Source organism: Neoarius graeffei, chromosome 15 (assembly GCF_027579695.1).
Source record: "Neoarius graeffei isolate fNeoGra1 chromosome 15, fNeoGra1.pri, whole genome shotgun sequence".
Classification (NCBI taxonomy): Eukaryota; Metazoa; Chordata; class Actinopteri; order Siluriformes; family Ariidae; genus Neoarius; species Neoarius graeffei.
The window spans coordinates 46,791,141-46,816,072 of NC_083583.1; the positions used below are offsets into that span (position 1 = coordinate 46,791,141).

The window sequence follows — 24,932 nt, forward strand, 5'->3', positions numbered from 1 at the left end:
GTATTCTCAATGTTTACACAGCACCGGATCAAATACGAACTGGGTTGAATACGTGGGCCCTGGCGGATTCCCGTTTCCCGGCGTTTCCCGGCATTTCAATGTGAACGGACAGTGCATCCGCGAAGAAAACGAGACAGATACGGTCTAATGTAAACTTGGCCTGAGTTTCTGGAGCATCACATTTGTGGGGTCGATTAAATGCTCAAAATGGCCAGAAAAATGTCTTGACTATATTTTCTATTCATTTTACAACTTATGGTGGTAAATAAAAGTGTGACTTTTCATGGAAAACACAAAATTGTCTGGGTGACCCCAAACTTTTGAACGGTAGTGTATATATCAAGAGGTATGTGCATTGTTGGAGTTTGAATTACATTTTTTTTTTTCAGACGTCGGTTCAGGCGACTGATGAATCTCTCGTCTCCTAGAGTAAATCTGATGTAGCATTTTTTTTTTTTTTAAGCTTCAGGATATTGCTTTCTTCACTAAATTTCAGTTTCACTCTGAAGCACTTTATCACAACGTTACGATGCATGCTGCATTTATTTCATCAATACAGTGCAAACCATACACACACACACACACATAAATTTTAAACTTTATTTAGACAGGCAGCTGAAACCTGAAGGGACCAGTAAAGACTTGACATAAAATATGTCAAATCTGCCGTTGTCTGATAGAATGCAAGTCACATTTAAAACCACACATAAATGTGACTCAGTTTGACCAGAAATGAGTTTTTTTTTTAAATAATTTGCTCTGCAGCTTTTTTTTAAACATCAAAATTTTGTGACAAGAACAGCAGGGAATATATTTCTCTCAATATCCCTCAGTTAACTATTGTATCCATGGTAACAGCAGCAACAAACATGGCAAACATCCCCGTCTTCAGTGTTTTTCACCATTTGTTACACTTCAGTAGTACGTTCAGAGTTATCACATCGCCTTTATGTCAAACATCATTTGCAAGAAATCTTCTGGTTGGTAATAAGATGATTAGAAAATGATGCACATCTTTGTTGTACAATAACTAGCGTAACTGCAGTCTGTCTGGCCTGTTCCACATGAACATACGGATGTAGCATCGTTTCATTGTAAAACTATGTGCAATCTCTTAAAAAGGATCAAATCAAGACATTACTGTGTTTCTGTCTGGGCCGTGTAAGCCTACTTGCATGGAAATGTTACACAAAATGCCAGAAATTATGATATGACGTCAGAATGGTTGTACTGAGACCTAAAAATCACACTTTGACAAAAGCTTGAATAAATAGCTAACAAAAGTCAGTTAGATTGCCCAGCTGAGCATATTCTCCATGTTCCCACCCCAACATTTTTTTTTTTGTATTTACTGTATAAATAAAGCCTTTGTTAGAAAATAAATGTCTCATTTTTCTTTCTTTAGTTACAGACCATTTTTCAAGAGCTATCTCCTGAGGTTTCCTGTTCAGGTTAATAATGTCTAGAGCTGTCTGTACTGATTTCGCTTCACTACGCTAGCCTGGCATTTAGAGAGAGAGAGAGAGAGAGAGAGAGAGAGTGTTTGTGCACAATAATATGAGAGCGTGGGCATACTCACACCATCTCTGAAGCCTCCTGGCTTTTCTTCAAATACCTGCAATTAGTTTCAGCATTCGTGCCTCCGCAAGTTCTGAATGTAGCTCTGCCAAAGGCTCGCGTCTGAATGACAGAGTGGCCGTCATATTCCTGTACACGGCCACCTGGAAAAATAAAGAGCTGCCACTGTGACTGACAGCTAATAAAATATTGGAACCGAATTGGACAGAGACACGCCAGATATGAGATTTTCCAAAAGGATGTCATCTGAGAGAAGGTGCAAGACTATCCTGCACAGCACGCCTGTTATAACACACAAGCTACACTAAGTAACTTTAAAAACGCACATTGATAAAACTTGCTGAATTCGTGCTGAGTTTATCTCAAGAAGAAAAGAAATAGATCACAATGGAAAAATAACTTCGTTCCGCCCGAATAAGTTCCAAATCTGTGCTCAAATCAGAATTTAAGGGAGTTGTACTCAATAACGTACAATATGACTCGGGTAGTCAATGACATGGACAGGCTTTAATTTTCAAACAAATTTTGCATACACTGTACACACACAATCTTGCCTATAAATACCCGGGGGAAATGATGGGAAAATTGTCATTATTGAAGATGCCACGCCTAAGCCAAAATCAACGTGAACAGGCCATCGGGATGTTGCGTGCCGGAAGTACACAGACAGAGGTCGCCCGGCACTTCGGTGTTCATCATTCGACCATTTCCCGTTTGAGTCAGCGTTACAGACAGACAGGGAGCACCAGGGATCGTCCACGCCCTGGTCAGCCTCGAGTCACGACGCCAGTTCAGGATCAGCACATCAGGCTAGCTCACCTCCGTGACAGATTCCTGACACCCTCAGTCACTGCTGCTGAGACCCCTGGACGACACAGACCCAGAATCTCCAGCATGACGGTCCGAACATGGACCAACTGTCACTTTGAATTTTTTTATTGTGAATTAATTCTTGAGTTTGACAATAAATGTCCTTTATCGATGTTTCAAGATGTGTGTGCATTACATACAATATCATAAATTTCAAATATATGCATGGATCTAAAGTGATATCGTGTTGAATTCCATTGTGCGTTTTTAAAGTTACTTAGTATAGTTTGTGTGTATTGGAGATGATCTGGTCTACCTGTGCAAGCATGTAGAAAGAGTGTGTGTGGTGTGTGTATTTGATGCAGGTTTTTTTTTTCTTGCTAGGTGATGCAGCACCCGACAGACGGAGGACAGATTCTGGGTCTCCATAGCAATGTAAAGGAAGCCCCTGTACGTGCAGCGGAGTTAAGCGTGTATTCTCTGTCCAGCCAGCCCATCGACCCTGAGGATGGCAGTGGACAGCCAGGGGCAAAGGTCAAAGCGTCAGGTGAGCACTGTAACCCTGCTAGACTGACAAACATATAATGAATAATGGTAATAAAAGGTAGCTGTTAACTGGCACCGTTACATTTGAAATTGATTGCATCAGAGCTCCACTGTTTTCATGCCTGGTTTTGCTGTTATGAAAGTTCACTAGCGTTGACTATGGTTTTACTGCGACGCACTCAGTGCGTTTACATGCACATAGAGAAAAGCGAATTTCTGCCGTTGCTCGACTGAAATCGAAGTTCTAAATGGCATGGAAACACCTTAGCTAAGCTGAAATTGAACCGAACTTGATTTCTCGTAATCGAGCTACGCGACCTAGATTATGCGATTTTTTGCCGAGCTACTTAGTGCATGTAAACCCTATCGAGCTACGTAGTCGAGCTACTTACTTCAGCACTGCCCCTTCCGGAAGTGAAAAAACAAAAACAAACCTCGGTCGGCATGACACTTCATCTTAGCCGCAACTTTATGAGGAACACTTGTGTCTGGGCATGTACGCACCCATTTCCAATTAGTTGGTAAGTTATTAGCATGTTAGCAGGCTAACAGTTAATATCAAATCAAATCAAGTTTATTTGTATAGCGCTTTTAACAATAAGCATTGTCGCAAAGCAGCTTTACAGAATTTGAGCGACTTAAAACATGAGCTAATTTGATCCCTAATCTATCCCCAATGAGCAAGCCTGTGGCGACGGTGGCAAGGAAAAACTCCCTCAGACGACATGAGGAAGAAACCTCGAGAGGAACCAGACTCAAAAGGGAACCCATCCTCATTTGGGCAACAACAGACAGCCTGACTATAATATTAACAGTTTTAACAGGTATAACCCTCAACTGTCCTCATGGGGCCGTCCTTCACAGGAGCGGTGCGATAAAACTCCGACCAGACACAGGGCACCAGGATGGATCAAGCAGGTCCGAGGGGCAGAAGAGGCCAGCATCTCAATCCCAGGACCAACATGTAACTCAGAGGGGCAGATTGGGGGGGGAGAAAACACAGGTTGTTAGGTATGCCCTAAAAATGACAAGTATTAAATCTGTGTAGTAGGCTTGCAGAGACGAGAGTCTTTACATCAGGCATAACACACAACAATGGCATGTTAATATATCATGACCTGCTCTGGCTGGATGCTTGATTGGGTGATGAGAGCACACGCCTCAGCAATGATGAGATGCAGATGGGACCCTTAGGGCTGGCCAAGACAATTCAGTTACATTACTATTTTACTGTATTACTATATTACTATTTTAAGTTCGTTTCTTAAGACAAGGATTTTTTAAGATGTTACCTTGTTAACAGTTTCGGCGAGAATCTTCCGCCTTCTTCAAAACAGTCACCAGATGTCGAGTGGTGACGTGCCTTATCAGCTGATGTTACGCTACGGAGGCGTGAACGTCCCGCCCAATTTGACAGGTAGTCCACGCCTCCTGCTGTCAGGTCGCTGCCCCAGGACTGCACTCTGTGTGAAGAAAATAGATACCAGCGTTGGATTTTAGAGGCAGTGGAGATACGCAAGCGGGCGCAGAGGACGATGAACCGGGATGAGGGAGCATATGCGCTGTCACACACCTGGAGCGCAGTCCTGGGGGAGCGACCTGACAGCAGGAGGTGTGAACTACCTGTCAAATTGGGCGGGACGTTCACGCCTCCGTAGCGTAACATCAGCTGATAAGGCACGTCACCACTCGACATCTGGTGACTGTTTTGAAGAAGGCGGAAGATTCTCGCCGAAACTGTCAACAAGGTAACATCTTAAAAAATCCTTGTCTTAAGAAACGAACTTAAAATAGCTTTAATAGTTAGACATAATGAACTTCCACTACATAACAGTTAATATGTTCACCATTACAGATCAACTTCAACTTGGTGGCGATTTTATTAGGAACACTTCTGTTCGTACATACAAACTACAAACACTCTTCTTGTGAACACGGAACTGATGACTTTGTTTACACTCTTGAATAGCTCTTCTTCATGACGACAACCGGAAGTGTACCAACACAATGGGGCGTGTAGCGCCACCTGTGGCTTGGGTGCACAATGCACCTCACACGATAGCTCGATTTCCTTGTGTGCATGTAGGATTGGATTTCTCTGGCACCCCTGCTGGGACCCTCAGCTCGATTACCGACAGCAGCTCGATTTGGATGTGCATGTAAACGCACTGAGTGTTGTCACAGTCATGGTATAGGGTACGTAGTCATATACTCTTTAGCCATTATACCAGAGGAAACCATCAGGGCCTTCTAGGCCTTCAGAAATGGCCCAAACATATCAGCATTTCAAATGTTATATTTAATTTCTTTCATTCTTTAATTTCTTTCATAATTTCATGATAATTATTCTCTTCTAATTCCGCCTCATTTTCTATCAAATTTGCTTCAGAAATGAAAGGGTTACTATCCTGCAGAGGTGGACAAAGTACCCAACTTCATTACTTAAGTGAAAGTACAGATCTCACTAGTCAAATGTTACTCCGATACAAGTGAAAGTTGTCCAGGCAAATTTTTACTTCAGTTAAAGTACTGAAGTACTTGCTTTTAAAAATACTTAAGTATTAAAAGTACATTTTCGGTCATCGCATTGTTCTATTATTGCCACAACACTTACAAAACCTAATGTTGTTACTAAAGACAGAACTGTGAATTCACAAAATGAACGCATGCTGTGCCATCATGGTGGTTTAACGTTAAGCTAGCTAGTCAGTGAAACTCCACCTGACATGCTAGCAAACTCTTTTCAAACTCGAAATCATATTGGGTAGCTAACGCTACTGGAAAAGAAAGATTTCTACGTTCTGTTTATTTGGCAAGATTACGCTAAAACATATTTCTGAAAGGACTTCAGATAAGTTAACGTTATTCATGTTAGCGTAACTCCGTTTTTACATGCTAACTAACAGTGTCCAAGTTAACTAGCTATGTGTAAACGTTAGCTGTGGACAAGGCTACGGCAACTTGACAGGCAAATCCATAGAAAGTCATTTGACTAACCAGACTGCACAGTTATTGCACCATTATCGCTCGCTCTAAAAGCACAGACAACTTCGTTGCAAGCTTTCTCTTGGAATAAAACATTCACATGCCTCAATATGCTTCCGCAGGTTGGATGGCGAGTTTTTGTAGGCCATGATGTGGTTCGTTTTCGGCAAACAAAGCAAACATTTAAAACGAAATGTATCTTTAATCCTTTCAGAAAACTGAAACATGGGTTCTAGGTAAAGCCATGGGTGCGTGCATTCTCCAGAAGAACCGCCTCCTTCCATTCTGCCATCAACTGATCGTGTTCAAATAAAGCTGCTGAGAAATCACTGAACTTGATTTTATACAGTCTATGGATGTGACGTGACCCTAGTGATTACTGATAGTCTGTCTCAGTGTCACCTGCGAAAAAACCATCACGTTTTAGAAAAGAAAAAAATATCCACTTTCAAAGCTGCTTCATAGTAACGAGTAACGAGGACCTTGACAGAAATGTAGTGGAGTGAAAAGTACGATATTTGTCTTTCAAATGTAGTGAAGTTAAAGTCATAAGTTTCCAAAAAAAAATACTCAAGTAAAGTACAGATACTCAAAGTGTACTTAAGTACAGCACTCAAGTAAATGTACTTCGTTACTGTCCACCTCTGCCATCCTGAAAACATTACAATCAAGTTATCCAATGAGTTTTTTTGTTTGTTGTCTCTAGGCTGAGAAGAGTTTAGAGCTGGCTCACTCATGCCCCTTTTCCACCAAAGCAGTTCCAGGGCTGGTTCGGGGCCAGTGCTTAGTTTGGAACCGGGTTTTCTGTTTCCACTGACAAAGAACTGGCTCTGGGGCCAGAAAAACCGGTTCCAGGCTAGCACCAACTCTCTGCTGGGCCAGAGGAAAGAACCACTTACGTCAGCGGGGGGGCGGAGTTGTTAAGACCAACAACAATAACAAGACCGCGAAAGATCGCCATTTTTAAGCGACGAGAAGCAGCAGCTGTACAAGCGCGAAGTCATCCATTATTATTGTTGTTGTTGTTGCTGCTGCTTCCGTGTTGTTTTTGCTTCGATATTCGCGCCAAGGTTTATGCAAACGTAGCAATGTAACTGACGTATACAGGGACGTAATGACGTATACAGCGACATAACTGACGTATACAGCGACGTAATGACGTGGCTCCGCTTAGCACCGCGAGCTATGGAAAAGCAAACTGGTTCTCAGCTGGCTCGCAAGTTGAACGAGTTGTGAACCAGCACCAGCACTGGCCCCGAACCAGCCCTGGAACTGATTTGGTGGAAAAGGGGTATCATTGGTTTGGACTTAATTGCCGGGACAGAAGGCCATGGCAGTGTATGTTTATGTAGGCAGTGACAGATGAATTAACCAACCAGATTTTGATTTATATTGGGCGGGACCAAAAATGTATCACCCTCAGCCTTCCCAAAGGCCAACATGAGCTTAACTGTGAGTCAGCGCCGTCAGCACAGCAGTGAAGTCACCTTCCAGCCGGTGTAGCGTTCATCAGTAGTGTTAGCGAACGCTAATAAAGCAGTCAAGCCAGTGCTATCGAGAGCAAGTAGCACAGACTAACGACTGAGAAACTAAGATTTCTGTCTCCAGACTCTTCTTCCACACACGCTCGCTACAGTATTTTTCACTCAGACTTAAGTATTCATTTCCCTGTGTAATTTACCTAGTTACTTTTCAAATCAACATCAACAACTACACACAACGGAGCGACCTGGCGCTAATCCCTTGCAAAATCCTTTGCCCTGTTGCTTTTTTGGTGTCTGGCTAAGGTTTGGCTGAGCTCAAGTCCCAGCTGTAATAGTAACGGTTCACCACTGCATTATACTATGGTAATGCTGTTAAAGCCTAGGTCACAACCGGACGTACGATTTTTTGGCCGTGCGATTTTTGGCGGTTCCCAAATCGCTGCGTTTTTTTTGTTCGTGGAGAAAGACGCACGTTGGCCGTAAGTTTGTCTTGCAACCTGAAAAAAACGTAAGCGCCCGTAGAGTTTGTTTGGCATGACAAAGAACCTCTGCGGCCAGTCTACGGCTTGAAAATCAGCACGTCACACGCACCCCCTCCGTGCGTTTCTTGCGTTTTTTGCACGTAGACCGGCCGTAGGAGCACGTACGGCCGGTTGTGACCGAGGCTTAACTCTTACCTTAATAACAGTGTGTTTATTACAGACAAAGCACAGGAAGTATGGTTAAATTTTTGTAAAAGTAAAAAATAGTTACTCAAATGACAGAACTACATCAAAGGACACACAGGAAACTGGAACTGTAGCAAAGCCCACATGCCAGTACACTCTCGATCGGATATTCCATTAGCGTTTGTCTTAAGTGACGCTGTTGTAAGCTGTCTGTTACATAAACAAAGTGAGCCCAATGGAGCATTTATAGTAAGTGCACATTAAGGCACCAGAGAGGCCCCTTTGAGAGGTCTTCCTATCATCCAGACAGCAGCACTCAGACCACAGCTTTCCCACAGTCCCACCAATGAGGCCAGCTGTAGTGCATTAAGAGCAGTGTCACTGCGGGCGCTGCTAATCCATCTCAGCTATGGTTTGCATTGTTAACATTTAAGATCTCTTTGCAGGGGAGAATAAATGTAATAAAGTATGGTTTTGCTACGCGGATGCATTGTTGATTGATGTTTCTGTGTTTACTTCGAAGGCTGTAAAGAGGATGTTTTTAACTCTCATGCTTCCCTTCCAGATCGATCTCCAGATATGGATAACTATTCAGAAGATGATGACGACAGCTACTCATCAGAGCAGGAGGCCAGTGACGATGCTGTTCAGGCCCAAGTAAGAGCTCTTTGCCATCATTTCTCATCTTTACAGTCTTTCGTAGACATCTGTCTCAGGCAGGGGTCTGCAATTGGCAGACCACAGTCCAAAAATACTTATGAAGAGAATGGTCGTAGTCCAGCAGTTAGTTTTCTAAACATGACCCAGTTCGGGTTCTGTAGCAGATCCCTTATTGTGATTTATCCGATCACATGCATTTCTTTAAATCATTTAGCTGAAATAAGCTCATCTGACTAGAGACTAGCTACAGCGCCAAAAACATTACGTCAGAAAGGGGAAAGTTATCACAGTCTTTTTATAGATTTTTCATTTTTTCATTTCCTCTCTCTGGTCTGATTAGCAAACCTTAGACATAGCTTTTGATTTGCAGTGAAAAAGGAAAGTGAGATATGCATTTATTCTCCTGCTTCAAATTTAAAAACAAACATGTCTCACTTCTGTAGAGTCCATGGAGCTAAAAGTCAAATGCGGTACGAAACAAAACAAAATCACTTCAGATTGTCTTGTGTATTGTCATAAACTGATTACTGATTTAGGCATGTTCGTTCTTTATCCAGCCCTTTATAAACAAGTAATTTTATTAAATCAATAAAAACGTGTCTGCTACATAAATTTATGAAGTTTTATTCCGAGCTATCGGACCTATGGTCCATCATCAGGGACAGAATGGAATGTGTATTTACAAACGTCAACAAACTGTCTGTCGCTGTCCTCACAGTTGAGGGTCGGCGATTCAGGAAGCGATCAGCTAGCTTCCCTGAAGTCTCTTGGGTGGTTATAGCACAAAAGAGGGACCCAAACCCTCATCTGGTGGCAGGTGCACATACACACCTATGGGCAATTTAGAGTCGACCTAATTCACATGTCTTCGGACTGTGGGGGAAACCGGAGCACCCGGAGGAAACCCACACAGACACGGGGAGAACATGCAAACTCCACACAGAAAGGCCCCCGTTGGCCACTGGGCTCGAACCCAGAACCTTCTTGCAGTGAGGCGACAGTGCTAACCACTACACCACCGTGCCACCCGTCAACAAACTAGTTTAATCGAAATAACAACAACTAAACTGTCATGTATGTTATGATGGGTTACGTTCTTGTAAAATAAAATAATTTACAAGAAGCATTGAGTTGAGGGGAAAAAAAGGACCTAAATAAATAAATGCTACGAGATAAACTAAAAACCTTGCATAAAGGTCACATGATATAAATTATATCTTTTTAATAATTAAAGGCAGATAACTTTCAGGTGTTTTCCTCCCCCAGTCTCTGTTGGTTAGTGCATTGCTATGACTAGTGATCATCCATGCTTCAGCAATATTTGTCTTTAATCAGTGGTCTTGAGAAATGAGTTCACTGCTGTTATCCCATGCTACATCAGGGCCCAGGTTGTTGCATTGGAAGTCTCACATTTAGCCAACCGAACACTTCCCTTATGTTCTTTTATTATTGTACTAGCAGGTTACCTGGCGTTGCCTGGGTTTTGCAAAATTCTGGGTTGCTCCCAGATTTCCATGTCAAATTTGGTGAAGATCCATTGAGAAATGGTGATGTTAACCCAAGACAAACAAAAATCCAAACATCCACCACCCAAGGGCCCATCGGGGACCCCCTGGGGCCCAAATATGGAATTTCTGAGTTCTGCCAAATTGTGGCTATCTCCTGTACCTACTTGCCAAATTTGGTGAAAATACGTCAAGAAATGGCAACGTTAGCTCAAGACAGAAACAAACATACAAACTTTGCTGCTTATTATATAGAATGAAGTATTCTTGTATCGGACCGTAGGTCCAAAAGCTTGGAATAAAACTTCATAAATTTCTGTGGAAGACACGTTTTTATTGATTTAATATGATTCCTATATACAAACAAACTTTGGAAGTAATTTTATATAACTGAACCTTTATAACTGAACGTTTATTAGTTTTTGCTACAAGATCAACTGTTTTTTTCCCCCCAGAAATATGAATTACAAAAGTAATTTAAAGACCCTCATGTTGTCAAATGTGTACATAACCTCTTACAGGACCTGTATGATGAGGACGATGATGTCCAGCGAAAGCCAAAGAAAACAAGACGGAAAATGATCCGAACTACCTCCATAACTCGGGTGTGTAGCTTGGGCCTACAGAGCTCAGACACTTTACATCTTTATATGAAGTCAGGAAAATGATACAGTAATCCATAGTGTAATAGTACTAGCAAAGTCATATACAAGTCACATTTTTTTGTAATTCATACAGATGGGCACAAGATATTGAGTACTCGCTGTCAGAAAAAGCTATCAGTCATGACAACACAATAAAAGCCTGAGTAAATGCTTATGTAGTGTTGTTTTAGTCTTACACACTCATCAGATCCCTTTTATATAATCTGAAGTCCAGCATCAACCAACAGAATAGGAATCTTGCCACAAACAGAGCTGTAATCTTCAGTTTAATATTTTTAATTAGTTGCAGTGGTATTTTTTGGCAGGAACTGTGGTCCAGTTGGTCACAGTGCCGTTGAAGTCTGGAACATGCGGTCTACAGAAACGTCCCAGATGACAGACGATTGTTTGAAAAATACAGACTGGAGCCGTCAAGTCCTTTATTCTCGGCCAGAGCTGTACCACGATCTAGCTAACTGCGGCTTTGATAATGTGCTGTGATGTTAGGCATGTTAGGTGAAAATTCAAATTCAATCCAAATCGCTGAAAACTGGATTAACTGAATTCAGATATGATTGCAGAACAACGTACTTTTTACAGAATTAAAATATGTTTATCTGTTCTTGAGATATTACAAATCAAAGATTGAAAAACCAGCTTAATTTTTAGAAAACTGCCATAGTATGAGGATAACACGGTCCAAAATGGGCCTCATTAACGCGTGAGATCAAATGTTTTTTCTTAATAACTTTTTTATTTTTCAAGATGTTTACATAGAAATTGGCAGAAATATAGATGATTGTATACTGAATACATAGTTTGAAAAATGTATAAAACAAACAAACAAAAAAGAAATGCAAATTAGTATTATTTATGCTAATTACAACCCCGATTCCAAAAAAGTTGGGACAAAGTCCAAATTGTAAATAAAAACGGAATGCAATGATGTGGAAGTTTCAAAATTCCATATTTTATTCAGAATAGAACATAGATGACGCATCAAATGTTTAAACTGAGAAAATGTATCATTTAAAGAGAAAAATTAGGTGATTTTAAATTTCATGACAACAACACATCTCAAAAAGTTGGGACAAGGCCATGTTTCCCACTGTGAGACATCCCCTTTTCTCTTTACAACAGTCTGTAAACGTCTGGGGACTGAGGAGACAAGTTGCTCAAGTTTAGGGATAGGAATGTTAACCCATTCTTGTCTAATGTAGGATTCTAGTTGCTCAACTGTCTTAGGTCTTTTTTGTCGTATCTTCCGTTTTATGATGCGCCAAATGTTTTCTATGGGTGAAAGATCTGGACTGCAGGCTGGCCAGTTCAGTACCCGGACCCTTCTTCTACGCAGCCATGATGCTGTAATTGATGCAGTATGTGGTTTGGCATTGTCCTGTTGGAAAATGCAAGGTCTTCCCTGAAAGAGACGTTGTCTGGATGGGAGCATATGTTGCTCTAGAACCTGGATATACCTTTCAGCATTGATGGTGTCTTTCCAGATGTGTAAGCTGCCCATGCCACATGCACTAATGCAACCCCATACCATCAGAGATGCAGGCTTCTGAACTGAGCACTGATAACAACTTGGGTCGTCCTTCTCCTCTTTAGTCCGAATGACACGGCGTCCCTGATTTCCATAAAAAACTTCAAATTTTGATTCGTCTGACCACAGAACAGTTTTCCACTTTGCCACAGTCCATTTTAAATGAGCCTTGGCCCAGAGAAGACGTCTGCGCTTCTGGATCATGTTTAGATACGGCTTCTTCTTTGAACTATAGGGTTTTAGCTGGCAACAGCGGATGGCACGGTGAATTGTGTTCACAGATAATGTTCTCTGGAAATATTCCTGAGCCCATTTTGTGATTTCCAATACAGAAGCATGCCTGTATGTGATGCAGTGCCGTCTAAGGGCCCAAAGATCACGGGCACCCAGTATGGTTTTCTGGCCTTGACCCTTACGCACAGAGATTCTTCCAGATTCTCTGAATCTTTTGATGATATTATGCACTGTAGATGATGATATGTTCAAACTCTTTGCAATTTTACACTGTCGAACTCCTTTCTGATATTGCTCCACTATTTGTCGGTGCAGAATTAGGGGGATTGGTGATCCTCTTCCCATCTTTACTTCTGAGAGCCGCTGCCACTCCAAGATGCTCTTTTTATACCCAGTCATGTTAATGACCTATTGCCAATTGACCTAATGAGTTGCAATTTGCGGGCGGCACGGTGGTGTAGTGGTTAGCGCTGTCGCCTCACAGCAAGAAGGTCCGGGTTCGAGCCCCGGGGTCGGTGAGGGCCTTTCTGTGTGGAGTTTGCATGTTCTCCCCGTGTCCGCGTGGGTTTCCTCCGGGTGCTCCGGTTTCCCCCACAGTCCAAAGACATGCAGGTTAGGTTAACTGGTGACTCTAAATTGACCGTAGGTGTGAATGTGAGTGTGAATGGTTGTCTGTGTCTATGTGTCAGCCCTGTGATGACCTGGCGACTTGTCCAGGGTGTACCCCGCCTTTCGCCCGTAGTCAGCTGGGATAGGCTCCAGCTTGCCTGCGACCCTGTAGAACAGGATAAAGCGGCTAGAGATAATGAGATGAGATGAGTTGCAATTTGGTCCTCCAGCTGTTCCTTTTTTGTACCTTTAACTTTTCCAGCCTCTTATTGCCCCTGTCCCAACTTTTTTGAGATGTGTTGCTGTCATGAAATTTCAAATGAGCCAATATTTGGCATGAAATTTCAAAATGTCTCACTTTCGACATTTGATATGTTGTCTATGTTCTATTGTGAATACAATATCAGTTTTTGAGATTTGTAAATTATTGTATTCCATTTTTATTTACAATTTGTACTTTGTCCCAACTTTTTTGGAATCGGGGTTGTATGTAAAAACATTAAATTGGTAAAAATCAATAAAAAGTAATAAAACATTATTTCTCATACTTTCTTTGTGCTCTGTAGGTCTTTGTATTTCTCAAAAATAGGGCGTACTAGTGTTTATATGAAAGAATATAAATGATAATATTCACAGCTTTCAAGGCTAACCTTGAAAAAACTGTGTAAGCCACATCTAATAAACAACTCCAGTTAACTGAACTGAAATTGGCACTCATGTTTCTGACTTCCGGTTTTTAAAAATGTCATTCCGACCACTAAGATCTCAATATTTTTCATCAAAACAACTACAGTTATATTCTAAAATAGTTATTTATTTATGTGAATCAGTTTGATTTGAAAAAAAATAAGTAGGTAAAGCTATGAAAACTCACTTCAAAGTCTCGCGTGAATCATAATGTCAAAACTAGCAGACGGAAAATTTTGCTGAATACTTCATCAGAAACAGAGAGCGAGAGAACATCCCTATAAAGGTTATCTGACTTGTATTCACAAGTAATCCAGTCGGAAACAGATCAGAAGAGAGAGAGAGAGCGCCTGAGCGCTTTCCCGTGACTCAAAAAACACCGGCAGTTTCCCAACGTCACGCGAGCAGAGAGTGCACTCTGTTGTAACAAATTCAACCCGCCGTTACTCCCAAAGTACTGAACAGATCTTTACGAGATGCATTTCTTTGGAAAGCAGACATTATGAACTTTTTAATGACAGTATTCACAATAGAAAATATTCAAGAGTTAAGCAATGGCAGATTTGGAAACTTAGATGAGCGTCTGCATGCACAATTTTCACAGCACAGCTAGTGGGCGTCTGATACGCCTAGTGATGTGTGAAAACACCATACAGTGTAAATTATGCAGTGCAAGACATGCCATCACCTGGACAATGTCCGTACCCAGCCTGGCTAAAAAGCGGAAACTAATGTAACGTAGTTCAAAAGTATTTAGGTGCATAAGATGTACATAAATAAGCAAGCACTCTGGTGATGAAGCATCATATTTGTGTCCATGTGAAAAAGCCAAAAAAGTCTAGGCTAACATTTCGGCTATTAGCTATGGCGTTCCCTTGACACATGTGATTGGAGTAGCGTCTTCATTTTTGCTCAGTGAAGTATTTAACTGTGAGATGACTTGAGAGAGCGGATACAGTATTAGTTATAGCGGCGCTCCAGCGGAGCACCATACCTAAGAAAAAATGGTAAACCCATCGAGTCGATTTTTTTGTGGTTTGTCCGTGTACGTGTACCACCAGTCATACACCACGCCTAGTGGTCAGTGTTAGTAATTACCAGTCATACACACTGCCTAGTGGCCAGTGTTAGTAATTACCAGTCATACACACCGCCTAGTGGCCAGTGTTAGTAATTACCAGTCATACACACCGCCTAGTGGCCAGTGTTAGTAATTACCAGTCATACACACCTAGTGGCCAGTGTTAGTAATTACCAGTAATACACACCGCCTAGTGGCCAGTGTTAGTAATTACCAGTCATACACACCGCCTAGTGGTCAGTGTTAGTAATTACCAGTCATACACACCGCCTAGTGGCCAGTGTTAGTAATTACCAGTCATACACACTGCCTAGGCGGCAAGGTGGTGTAGTGGTTAGCGCTGTCGCCTCACAGCAAGAAGGTCCGGGTTCGAGCCCCGTGGCCGGCGAGGGCCTTTCTGTGCGGAGTTTGCATGTTCTCCCCGTGTCCGCGTGGGTTTCCTCCGGGTGCTCCGGTTTCCCCCACAGTCCAAAGACATGCAGGTTAGGTTAACTGGTGACTCTAAGTTGACCGTAGGTGTGAATGTGAGTGTGAATGGTTGTCTGTGTCTATGTGTCAGCCCTGTGATGACCTGGTGACTTGTCCAGGGTGTACCCCGCCTTTCGCCCGTAGTCAGCTGGGATAGGCTCCAGCTTGCCTGCGACCCTGTAGAAGGATAAAGCAGCTAGAGATAATGAGATGAGAATGAGATAATGAGATGAGATGAGACACACCGCCTAGTGGCCAGTGTTAGTAATCACCAGTCATACACACCGCCTAGTGGCCAGTGTTAGTAATTACCAGTCATACACACCACCTCGTGGCCAGTGCTAGCCAGTAAAGAAATAAAACAAAAGAGACTGGCTATGATATAAGAAAATTCTACAACCCAGAAACAGATGGGAGCTCCGCTTTTAGGCAGTGCCTAAATCTATATATTATAACCATTTTTCTGGACAGATTGTTGAGCATCAGTTCAAGCAATTGAATATACCTAGTAAAAATAGTTTGAAGCAACAGCGTGACCACATCCTCAGTGCACAGTGCAGCAGGTGGCAGGATTTTGGAAGACTATCACACGCGACAGCATAAATGCTTAGTGCCACCAAGAAATCTATAAACCAATCCAAGAGTGTATAATCTTTAAATGAACATTTTAAATTTGTTTTGCAGAAACCAATAGAATTTTTTAAACTCTGCTTATTGGAAAAGTGAAGTAAAATTCGCTGGTGGCTGCCATATCAACCTGTTTTCTTCTGGGCAACTGAATGAAAAACTAGTAGCTTGCATGTCCTGGGCGAGCAATTTGTCCACACCTGCTTCAAATTTAAACACAAAATGATAAGAGAATGGGAGTTAGGCATGTGTGTAATGCTATCAGAGTTGAGAGAACACAACTCAGGGAGGGCATTAAGTTTTGTTAAGGGTACAAACACACTAGGCTGTGGAGTCAGTCCACGATTGAACCACTTTGCTGCAAATCTGAGTACTCGCAGACTCTAAATGACCAAAATGTACAACCCGATTAATGCCTCGAAATGAAATTATGGAGTTTGGTATCTTTATGTGCATCAGTTCTGTCAGCTATTAGTAAGAAGCTTAGTGCTTTATAGTGGTGTGATTTTGTTAAAGCCCTGCTGACAGCTCTCTGCGAGGCCATGGCAGGTGTTGACTCAATCCTCTACGCTAAGCTAAGCATCAGTAACAGAAATCAGGCTAAGATCAGTGCAGTGCAAGACCAATATAGTGTAGATTATGATATATTTCTCACATCTGTTAGACACGTTCATATTAAAAACATTTACACGCACCAAAGTGTTCAAATACTCATAAGTGGACTTTTAAACACACTTTGATCTCATGCTAAATCCAAAATTGTTTATCAGCTCAATCTGACGTTTAAAAATTAACTTCTAGATGACCGTGTTTGCTGTTTGGGAAATGTGTGTAGAGTATGTTTAATGATCATTATTGTATTGTTAGTGGGCTGACAGTGGCTAATCTTCATAAAACCTGAATTAAGTTTATGTTTACTCCCCTTTGGGCGGTGCAGTGGTTAGTCTCACGGCAAGAAGGTTCTGGGTTCGAACCTCATGGCTGACGGGGGCCTTTCTGTGTGGAGTTTACGTGTTCTCTGTGTCTCTGGTTTCCTCCCACATTTCAAAGACATGAAGGTTAGGTAAAAATACCCAGCCACTGCGGTTGCACAAGCCAGCGCAGACTTGGTGCTGGTCCCAAACCGAGATGGACTGGCGAGGGAAGGGCAACCGGTGTAAAAACCTATACCAATTCAAATACTTTTCAAATTTGTATATTTTATTTTTTAATTTTATTTTATAACTACTTTTGCCGGCGGCACGGTGGTGTAGTGGTTAGCGCTGTCGCCTCACAGCAAGAAGGTCTTGGGTTCGAGCCCCAGGGCCGGCGAGGGCCTTTCTGTGTGGAGTTTGCATGTTCTCCCCGTGTCCGCGTGGGTTTCCTCCGGGTGCTCCGGTTTCCCCCACAGTCCAAAGACATGCAGGTTAGGTTAACTGGTGACTCTAAATTGAGCGTAGGTGTGAATGTGAGTGTGAATGGTTGTCTGTGTCTATGTGTCAGCCCTGTGATGACCTGGCGACTTGTCCAGGGTGTACCCCACCTTTCGCCCGTAGTCAGCTGGGATAGGCTCCAGCTTGCCTGCAACCCTGTAGAACAGGATAAAGCGGCTAGAGATAATGAGATGAGATGAGAACTACTTTTGCCTTTTTAAAAATTTTTCTATCTTAACTGTTCAAGCACCAATCACCAAAGCACATTCCTTGGATGTGAGAACCAGTGTTGCAGTCGAGTTACTAAACCTCAAGTCCGAGTCCAGTCTCGAATCCCCAGTGTTCAAGTCCGAGTCATTAAAAAACTTTTGAGTCGAGTCCACTATTGATCCGAGTCGAGTCTGAGAACAAGACTCCAACCGCATCATTTGACGGTGGCTGTTTTAGCGCCATTAACATTAGTTTGTTCCTGAACATGACGTATGAACAGATGAATGTGCGTTCTCTTTATCAGGGAGTGTGAAGTATTCTGTCAGAGATGGTTGGGAGACGGATGTAAGTACAGAAGGTGTGTTTATTAATACAAGTGAAGACAGGTAAACAATCCAGAACGGCAGGCAAAATCATAAAACGGTGAAACAGCCAGTCGGTCGAGCGAGGCACAAACAGACTATCGTAGACTCGGCAGAATCAAAGACGAGAAACAGGAAATCAGGGATCAGGAAACCAAACAAGGAAATAAGGCTCGGTAACGTGTCAGCAACGCAACTCAATACTTTGCAAAATAAGTGTGTTTTCACAGTTTTTATATAGGCGCGCTGATTGCACCTTAACCCTGTGCAGGTGCGAGTTGTTTACGACGCGCGCACGAAAGTCTGCTTGGCGCGCGCGCTGTCCGGAGCGCACCCAAGAGTCTATCTGATGCACGTGCCAAAGCGCACAGGTGTGACACTCTTGCATGAAATTAGTACAAAAATTAATGTAGATATAAATATCTCATGCCAAATTATTATGGCATGTTACAAAAAATAAAGAAAAAATCAGAGTCACGCGAGCAGAGAATGCACTCTGTTGTAACAAATTCAACCTGCCGTTACTCCCAAAGTACTGAACAGATCTTTACGAGATGCATTTCTTTGGAAAGCAGACATTATGAACTTTTTAATGACAGTATTCATGATAGAAAATATTCAAGAGTTAAGCAATGACGGATTTGGAAACTTAGATGAGCGTCTGCATGCACAATTTTCACAGCATGGCCAGTGGGCGTCTGATACGCCTAGTGATGTGTGAAAACACCATACAGTGTAAATTATGCAGTGCAAGACATGCCATCACCTGGACAATGTCCGTACCCAGCCTGGCTAAAAAGCGGAAACTAATGTAACGTAGTTCAAAAGTATTTATGTGCATAAGATGTACATAAATAAGCAAGCACTCTGGTGATGAAGCATCGTATTTGTGTCCATGTGAAAAAGCCAAAAAAGTCTAGGCTAACATTTCGGCTATTAGCTATGGCGTTCCCTTGACACGTGTTATTGGAGTAGCATCTTCATTTATGCTCAGTGAAGTATTTAACTGTGAGATGACTTGAGAGAGCAGATACAGTATTAGTTATATAACCGTTTTTCTGAACAGATTGTTGAGCATCAGTTCAAGCGAATGAATGAACCTAGTAAAAATAGTTTGAATTTCTCCAATTTACGAGTCCGAACGCAGTTAATGCATGAGTCCAAGTCCGAGTCATCAGTGCTCAAGTCCAAGTTGAGTCACAAGTCCTTAAAATTAGGACACGATTTGAACTCGAGTACGACAAGCCTGGTGAGAACATATTTGGCAATAAACCTGATTCTGATTCTGATTCTGATATGTGCGGAATTGCGCTGAGAAGGAGAATTCACCATTTTGCAGCAAATGGTTAGCTGTTCATAAATTTGCCATAAATAGTAGTGTAGCTTAAAGTTATTTTTCAACTATAAAGCTACAGTCATTTTTACAGCGTTTACAAAATACGGATTCACGGAAAATACAAAATATAATACAAAGTACGGATCTTTTATTCACGGATATGTGATATTTTCCGTGAAATATCAACAGTAAATTAACAAAGGAAACTTACAAATGCAGGTAAGATATTTTAATATGAACTTCAACAGTCCAAACATTTAATTGTTTCAGACTTCTTTATGGGCGGCACGGTGGTGTAGTGGTTAGTGCTGTTGCCTCACAGCAAGAAGGTTCTGGGTTCGAGCCCCGTGGCTGGCGAGGGCCTTTCTGTGCGGAGTTTGCATGTTCTCCCCGTGTCCGCGTGGGTTTCCTCCGGGTGCTCCGGTTTCCCCCACAGTCCAAAGACATGCAGGTTAGGTTAACTGGTGACTCTAAATTGACCGTAGGTGTGAATGTGAGTGTGAATAGTTGTCTGTGTCTATGTGTCAGCCCTGTGATGTCCTGGCGACTTGTCCAGGGTGTACCCCGCCTTTCGCCCGTAGTCAGCTGGGATAGGCTCCAGCTTGCCTGCGACCCTGTAGAACAGGATAAAGAGGCTACAGATAATGAGATGACATGAGATGAATCCGTGACCTATCTGTATTTTGTCAGACACGCCCGCTGCTGCCTGAGAGGTTAATTGCAATTGAAATGAAAACATAAACAAGGCTTCCCTGTTCCTTCAACAAATCTCATCTCATCTCATTATTTCTAGCCGCTTTATCCTGTTCTACAGGGTCGCAGGCAAGCTGGAGCCTATCCCAGCTGACTACAGGCGAAAGGCGGGGTACACCCTGGACAAGTCGCCAGGTCATCACAGGGCTGACACATAGACACAGACAACCATTCACATTCACATTCACACCTACGGTCAATTTAGAGTCACCAGTTAACCTAACCTGCATGTCTTTGGACTGTGGAGGAAACCGGAGCACCCGGAGGAAACCCACGTGGACACGGGGAGAACATGCAAACTCCGCACAGAAAGGCCCTCGCCGGCCACCGGGCTCGAACCTAGAACCTTCTTGCTGTGAGGCGGCAGCGCTAACCACTACACCACCGTGCCGCCCCCTTCAACAAACCCCCATTTGAAATGAAACTACATATATCTCTTCAGGCAAAGGGGGGTAAGCTGAGCACATCTTTCTCAAGTGTTGGCAGAGCTCATTTCCAAGCTATAAAAACGTAAACCGAAGCTTGGAATAAAGAAACAAATCATAGTGTGCAAATCATAGTGTGCCTATGTATATTTAAATACTGTATATTTAACAATATTGATTATTTCCTTCCTTTCTAGAAACACTTTTAAAATGACATACGGTTAAGTAGTAACTGGATAATTGTGTTGGATTGTTGTGCAGTGGTGCTTGAAAGTTTGTGAACCCTTTAGAATTTTCTGCATTTCTGCATAAATATGACCTAAAACATCAGATTTTCACACAAGTCCTAAAAGTAGATAAAGAGAACCCAGTTAAACAAATGAGACAAAAATATTATACCTGGTCATTTATTTATTGAGGAAAATGATCCAATATTACATCTCTGTGAGTGGCAAAAGTATGTGAACCTCTAGGATTAGCAGTTAATTTGAAGGTGAAATTAGAGTCAGGTGTTTTCAATCAATGGGATGACAATCAGGTGTGAGTGGGCACCCTGTTTTATTTAAAGAACAGGGATCTATCAAAGTCCGATCTTCACAACACATGTTTGTGGAAGTGTATCACGGCACGAACAAAGGAGATTTCTGAGGACCTCAGAAAAAGCGTTGTTGATGGTCAACTGGCTGGAAAAGGTTACAAAACCATCTCTAAAGAGTTTGGACTCCACCAATCCACAGTCAGACAGATTGTGTACAAATGGAGGAAATTCAAGACCATTGTTATCCTCCCCTGGAGTGAGTGATCAACAAAGATCACTCCAAGAGCAAGGCGTGTAATAGTCGGTGAGGTCGCAAAGGACCCCAGGGTAACTTCTAAGCAACTGAAGGACTCTCTCACATTGGCTAATGTTAATGTTCACGAGTCCACCATCAGGAGAACATGGAACAACAATGGTGTGCATGGCAGGGTTGCAAGGAGAAAGCCACTGCTTTCCAAAAAGAGCATTGCTGCTCATCTGCAGTTTGCTAAAGATCACATGGACAAGCCAGAAGGCTATTGGAAAAATGTTTTGTGGATGGAGAAGACCAAAATAGAACTTTTTGGTTTAAATGAGAAGTGTTATGTTTGGAGAAAGGAAAACACTGCATTCCAGCATAAGAACCTTATCCCATCTATGAAACATGGTGGTGGTAGTATCATGGTTTGGGCCTGTTTTGCTGCATCTGGGCCAGGACGGCTTGCCATCGTTGATGGAACAATGAATTCTGAATTATACCAGCGAATTCTGAAGGAAAATGTCAGGAGATCTGTCCATAAACTGAATCTCAAGAGAAGGTGGGTCATGCAGCAAGACAACGACCCTAAGCACACAAGTCGTTCTACCAAAGAATGGTTAAAGAAGAATAAAGTGAATGTTTTGGAATGGCCAAGTCAAAGTCCTGACCTTAATCCAATCGAAATGTTGTGGAAGGACCTGAAGCGAGCAGTTCATGTGAGGAAACCCACCAACATCCCAGAGTTGAAGCTGTTCTGTACGGAGGAATGGGATAAAATTCCTCCAAGCCGGTGTGCAGGACTGATCAACAGTTACTGGAAACGTTTAGTTGCAGTTATTGCTGCACAAGGGGGTCACACCAGATACTGAAAGCAAAGGTTCACATACTTTTACCACTCACAGATATGTAATATTGGATCATTTTCCTCAATAAATAAATGACCAAGTATAATATTTTTGTCTCATTTGTTTAACTGGGTTCTCTTTATCTACTTTTAGGACTTGTGTGAAAATCTGATGATGTTTTAGGTCATATCTATGCAGAAATATAGAAAATTCTAAAGGGTTCACAAACTTTCAAGCACCACTGTAACTGTTGCTATGATTTGTAAAGTGTGTGTTAAATGTGTTTAGAATTATATCCCAGTGTTTTTCCTTTTCCTCTCCAGCAACCTAATTTCAAGCAGAAGTTTGTTGCCCTCCTGAAGAGGTTCAAAGTTTCAGATGAGGTGAGCGCTTTTCTTCTCTCATGAGCCCTACATACAGCAGAATGCAGGAAATTGCCAAAGCAGGCACTTTTGCACAAGCCTACACAACACTCCTTTACGTTTTATACGAACACAGAATCGTCCCAGAGATCAAATAAAAACATGATACTGCAGCACCCACAGATAAAAAACATATTAAGCCAAAGATATGGGATCTGTGCACGTTATTTGAACTTGGTCTAATAACAGCAGTGTATGAGCAAAGCAGAAGACAAATTGCCACAATATGTGTTCGTTGTACTTAATGCTCTTTGTTACCATGTTTTCTTGCATTACCCTTGGTCTGGCTCCCAGAGGACGTTATTCTGGATGGTAGCCTCTGGTCATGTGAACGCAGCTGTGGTCAGCCATATTGTTTTAAGGGTCATATAATCAGTTTAGTTTGGTTTGCCAGCCTCCATAACATTAACCGTGTATCCTCGCATTTTGGTTGGTGTTATCTCTGAGTTGTGCAGGAAGTGCCGTAGATATTTCAAACCATCAGAGCCGCAGCTGCTATGCTATGCTATGCTATACTAGACCACACAATGCCCTCAATGTTGGCTGAGAGTCCAATAGTCCAGAGTTTAAATCGGCCCTGTTATATGGGTGGGAAGGATGGGAAAATCGAGCCAATCAGAATACTACAGCTAGAGGTTTTTTTTCTGAGTGCGTTCAGATGTTATATATCGTTCCGTGCGCTCAGTGGTTTTAACATGTCAGTGAGGAAGCACATGTTACCCCTCACCCTACTGGAGTGGTAGCTATCATGCAACGGGGTGACGTCAAGATATAATATATTGAGCTAATCATTTATCAACAACTGTACTGAGTGAAAAATGGGTGAAAAATTCCAGCAAGTTAGCTGACAGGAATTAATTTAATCAGAGGTCGCCATACGTTAGAGGCGGGTAGATTTAAGGGTGTCATTTAACATTTTATATGAAAACATTTCTGGAACTAAATCTGGGACTTATAGGTTTCGAAATGCATCAGCTCAGCTTGGAGGGAAAAAAAAACTCCTTTAATGTTTATTTGGTGTTTCTTTTTATCTCCTGAAGAACATGACACTGATTAATAATAATCATTCTCAAATCTGTTAAATAACTAATAATGGCTAATGCTGTAGAACAGAATCTCCAAATATACCACCAACTTTGCATACTTTAAATTGTGGTTCTGCAGAAGCTAAAGCTAAATATTTCAAGTCATAGTACTTCTAAAGTTAAAATACATTCGATCATGGTACTTCAAAAGCTAACGCTCATCTTTTAAATCTACATACTTTAGAAGCTATAGCTAAATATAGTACCACACACGGAAAATACAAAAGAAAAGGAAAAGAAAGAAACTTTACATATGTTGGGTATAATGCCACCTAGCAACTAACTCCAGCGCTAATCTAGCTAGGTGGCTAGGAAGTAGTTATATAGCGATAGCTAAATCATAATATTTCACAATCTAAACTTCTCATCTCATCTCATTATCTCCAGCCGCTTTATCCTTCTACAGGGTCGTAGGCAAGCTGGAGCCTATCCCAGCTGACTACGGGCGAAAGGCGGGGTACACCCTGGACAAGTTGCCAGGTCATCACAGGGCTGACACATAGACACAGACAACCATTCACACTCACACTCACACCTACGGTCAATTTAGAGTCACCAGTTAACCTAACCTGCATGTCTTTGGACTGTGGGGGAAACCGGAGCACCCGGAGGAAACCCACGCGGACACGGGGAGAACATGCAAACTCCACACAGAAAGGCCCTCGCCGGCCACGGGGCTCGAACCCAGGACCTTCTTGCTGTGAGGCGACAGCGCTAACCACTACACCACCGTGCCGCCACAATCTAAACTTGATTTTTTTTTAATCATGGTAGGCATGAAGTTAAATGAAATGTTTTCAGTCGTGGTACTAAAAAGCTTTTAAATAAATATTTCAAATCCTAGTACTGTAGAAGCTCCAGCTAATCTTTTAAATCATAGTACTTAAAAAAAAAGAAACAACTGAAAGCTAAATGACTTGGATCAGGGTAATTCAGAAGTTAAAGTTAAATATTTTAGATCAGAGTACTTCAAAATCTTAAGCTAAATATATTAAATTGCACTGCTTCAAAAGCTAAAGCTAAATGTTTGACAGTCATGTTATTTCAAAAGCTAAAGCTAAATATTTCTAATAATAGTATTTTAAAAAACAAAACCGTTTTGAATCATGCTTGATGAATCAGAAGCTGAAAGAGGCCGACTCACTCTTTCCAGAATCTAGTTTTTGTTTTGAAA

At 41.9% G+C, this 24,932-nt stretch overlaps 1 protein-coding gene across 2 annotated transcripts in view; it reads left to right on the plus strand.

The window, feature by feature from the left end:
• Positions 1-24,932, plus strand: part of si:ch211-126j24.1 (phosphofurin acidic cluster sorting protein 2) — a 207,135-nt gene that overhangs the window by 113,162 nt on the left and 69,041 nt on the right. For both annotated transcript variants that reach the window (XM_060941491.1, XM_060941492.1), the window contains 4 exons: positions 2,773-2,935; positions 8,637-8,728; positions 10,758-10,841; positions 22,575-22,634. In XM_060941491.1, the coding sequence (XP_060797474.1) occupies positions 2,773-2,935; positions 8,637-8,728; positions 10,758-10,841; positions 22,575-22,634 (399 nt within the window). The remainder of the gene's footprint in view (positions 1-2,772; positions 2,936-8,636; positions 8,729-10,757; positions 10,842-22,574; positions 22,635-24,932) is intronic.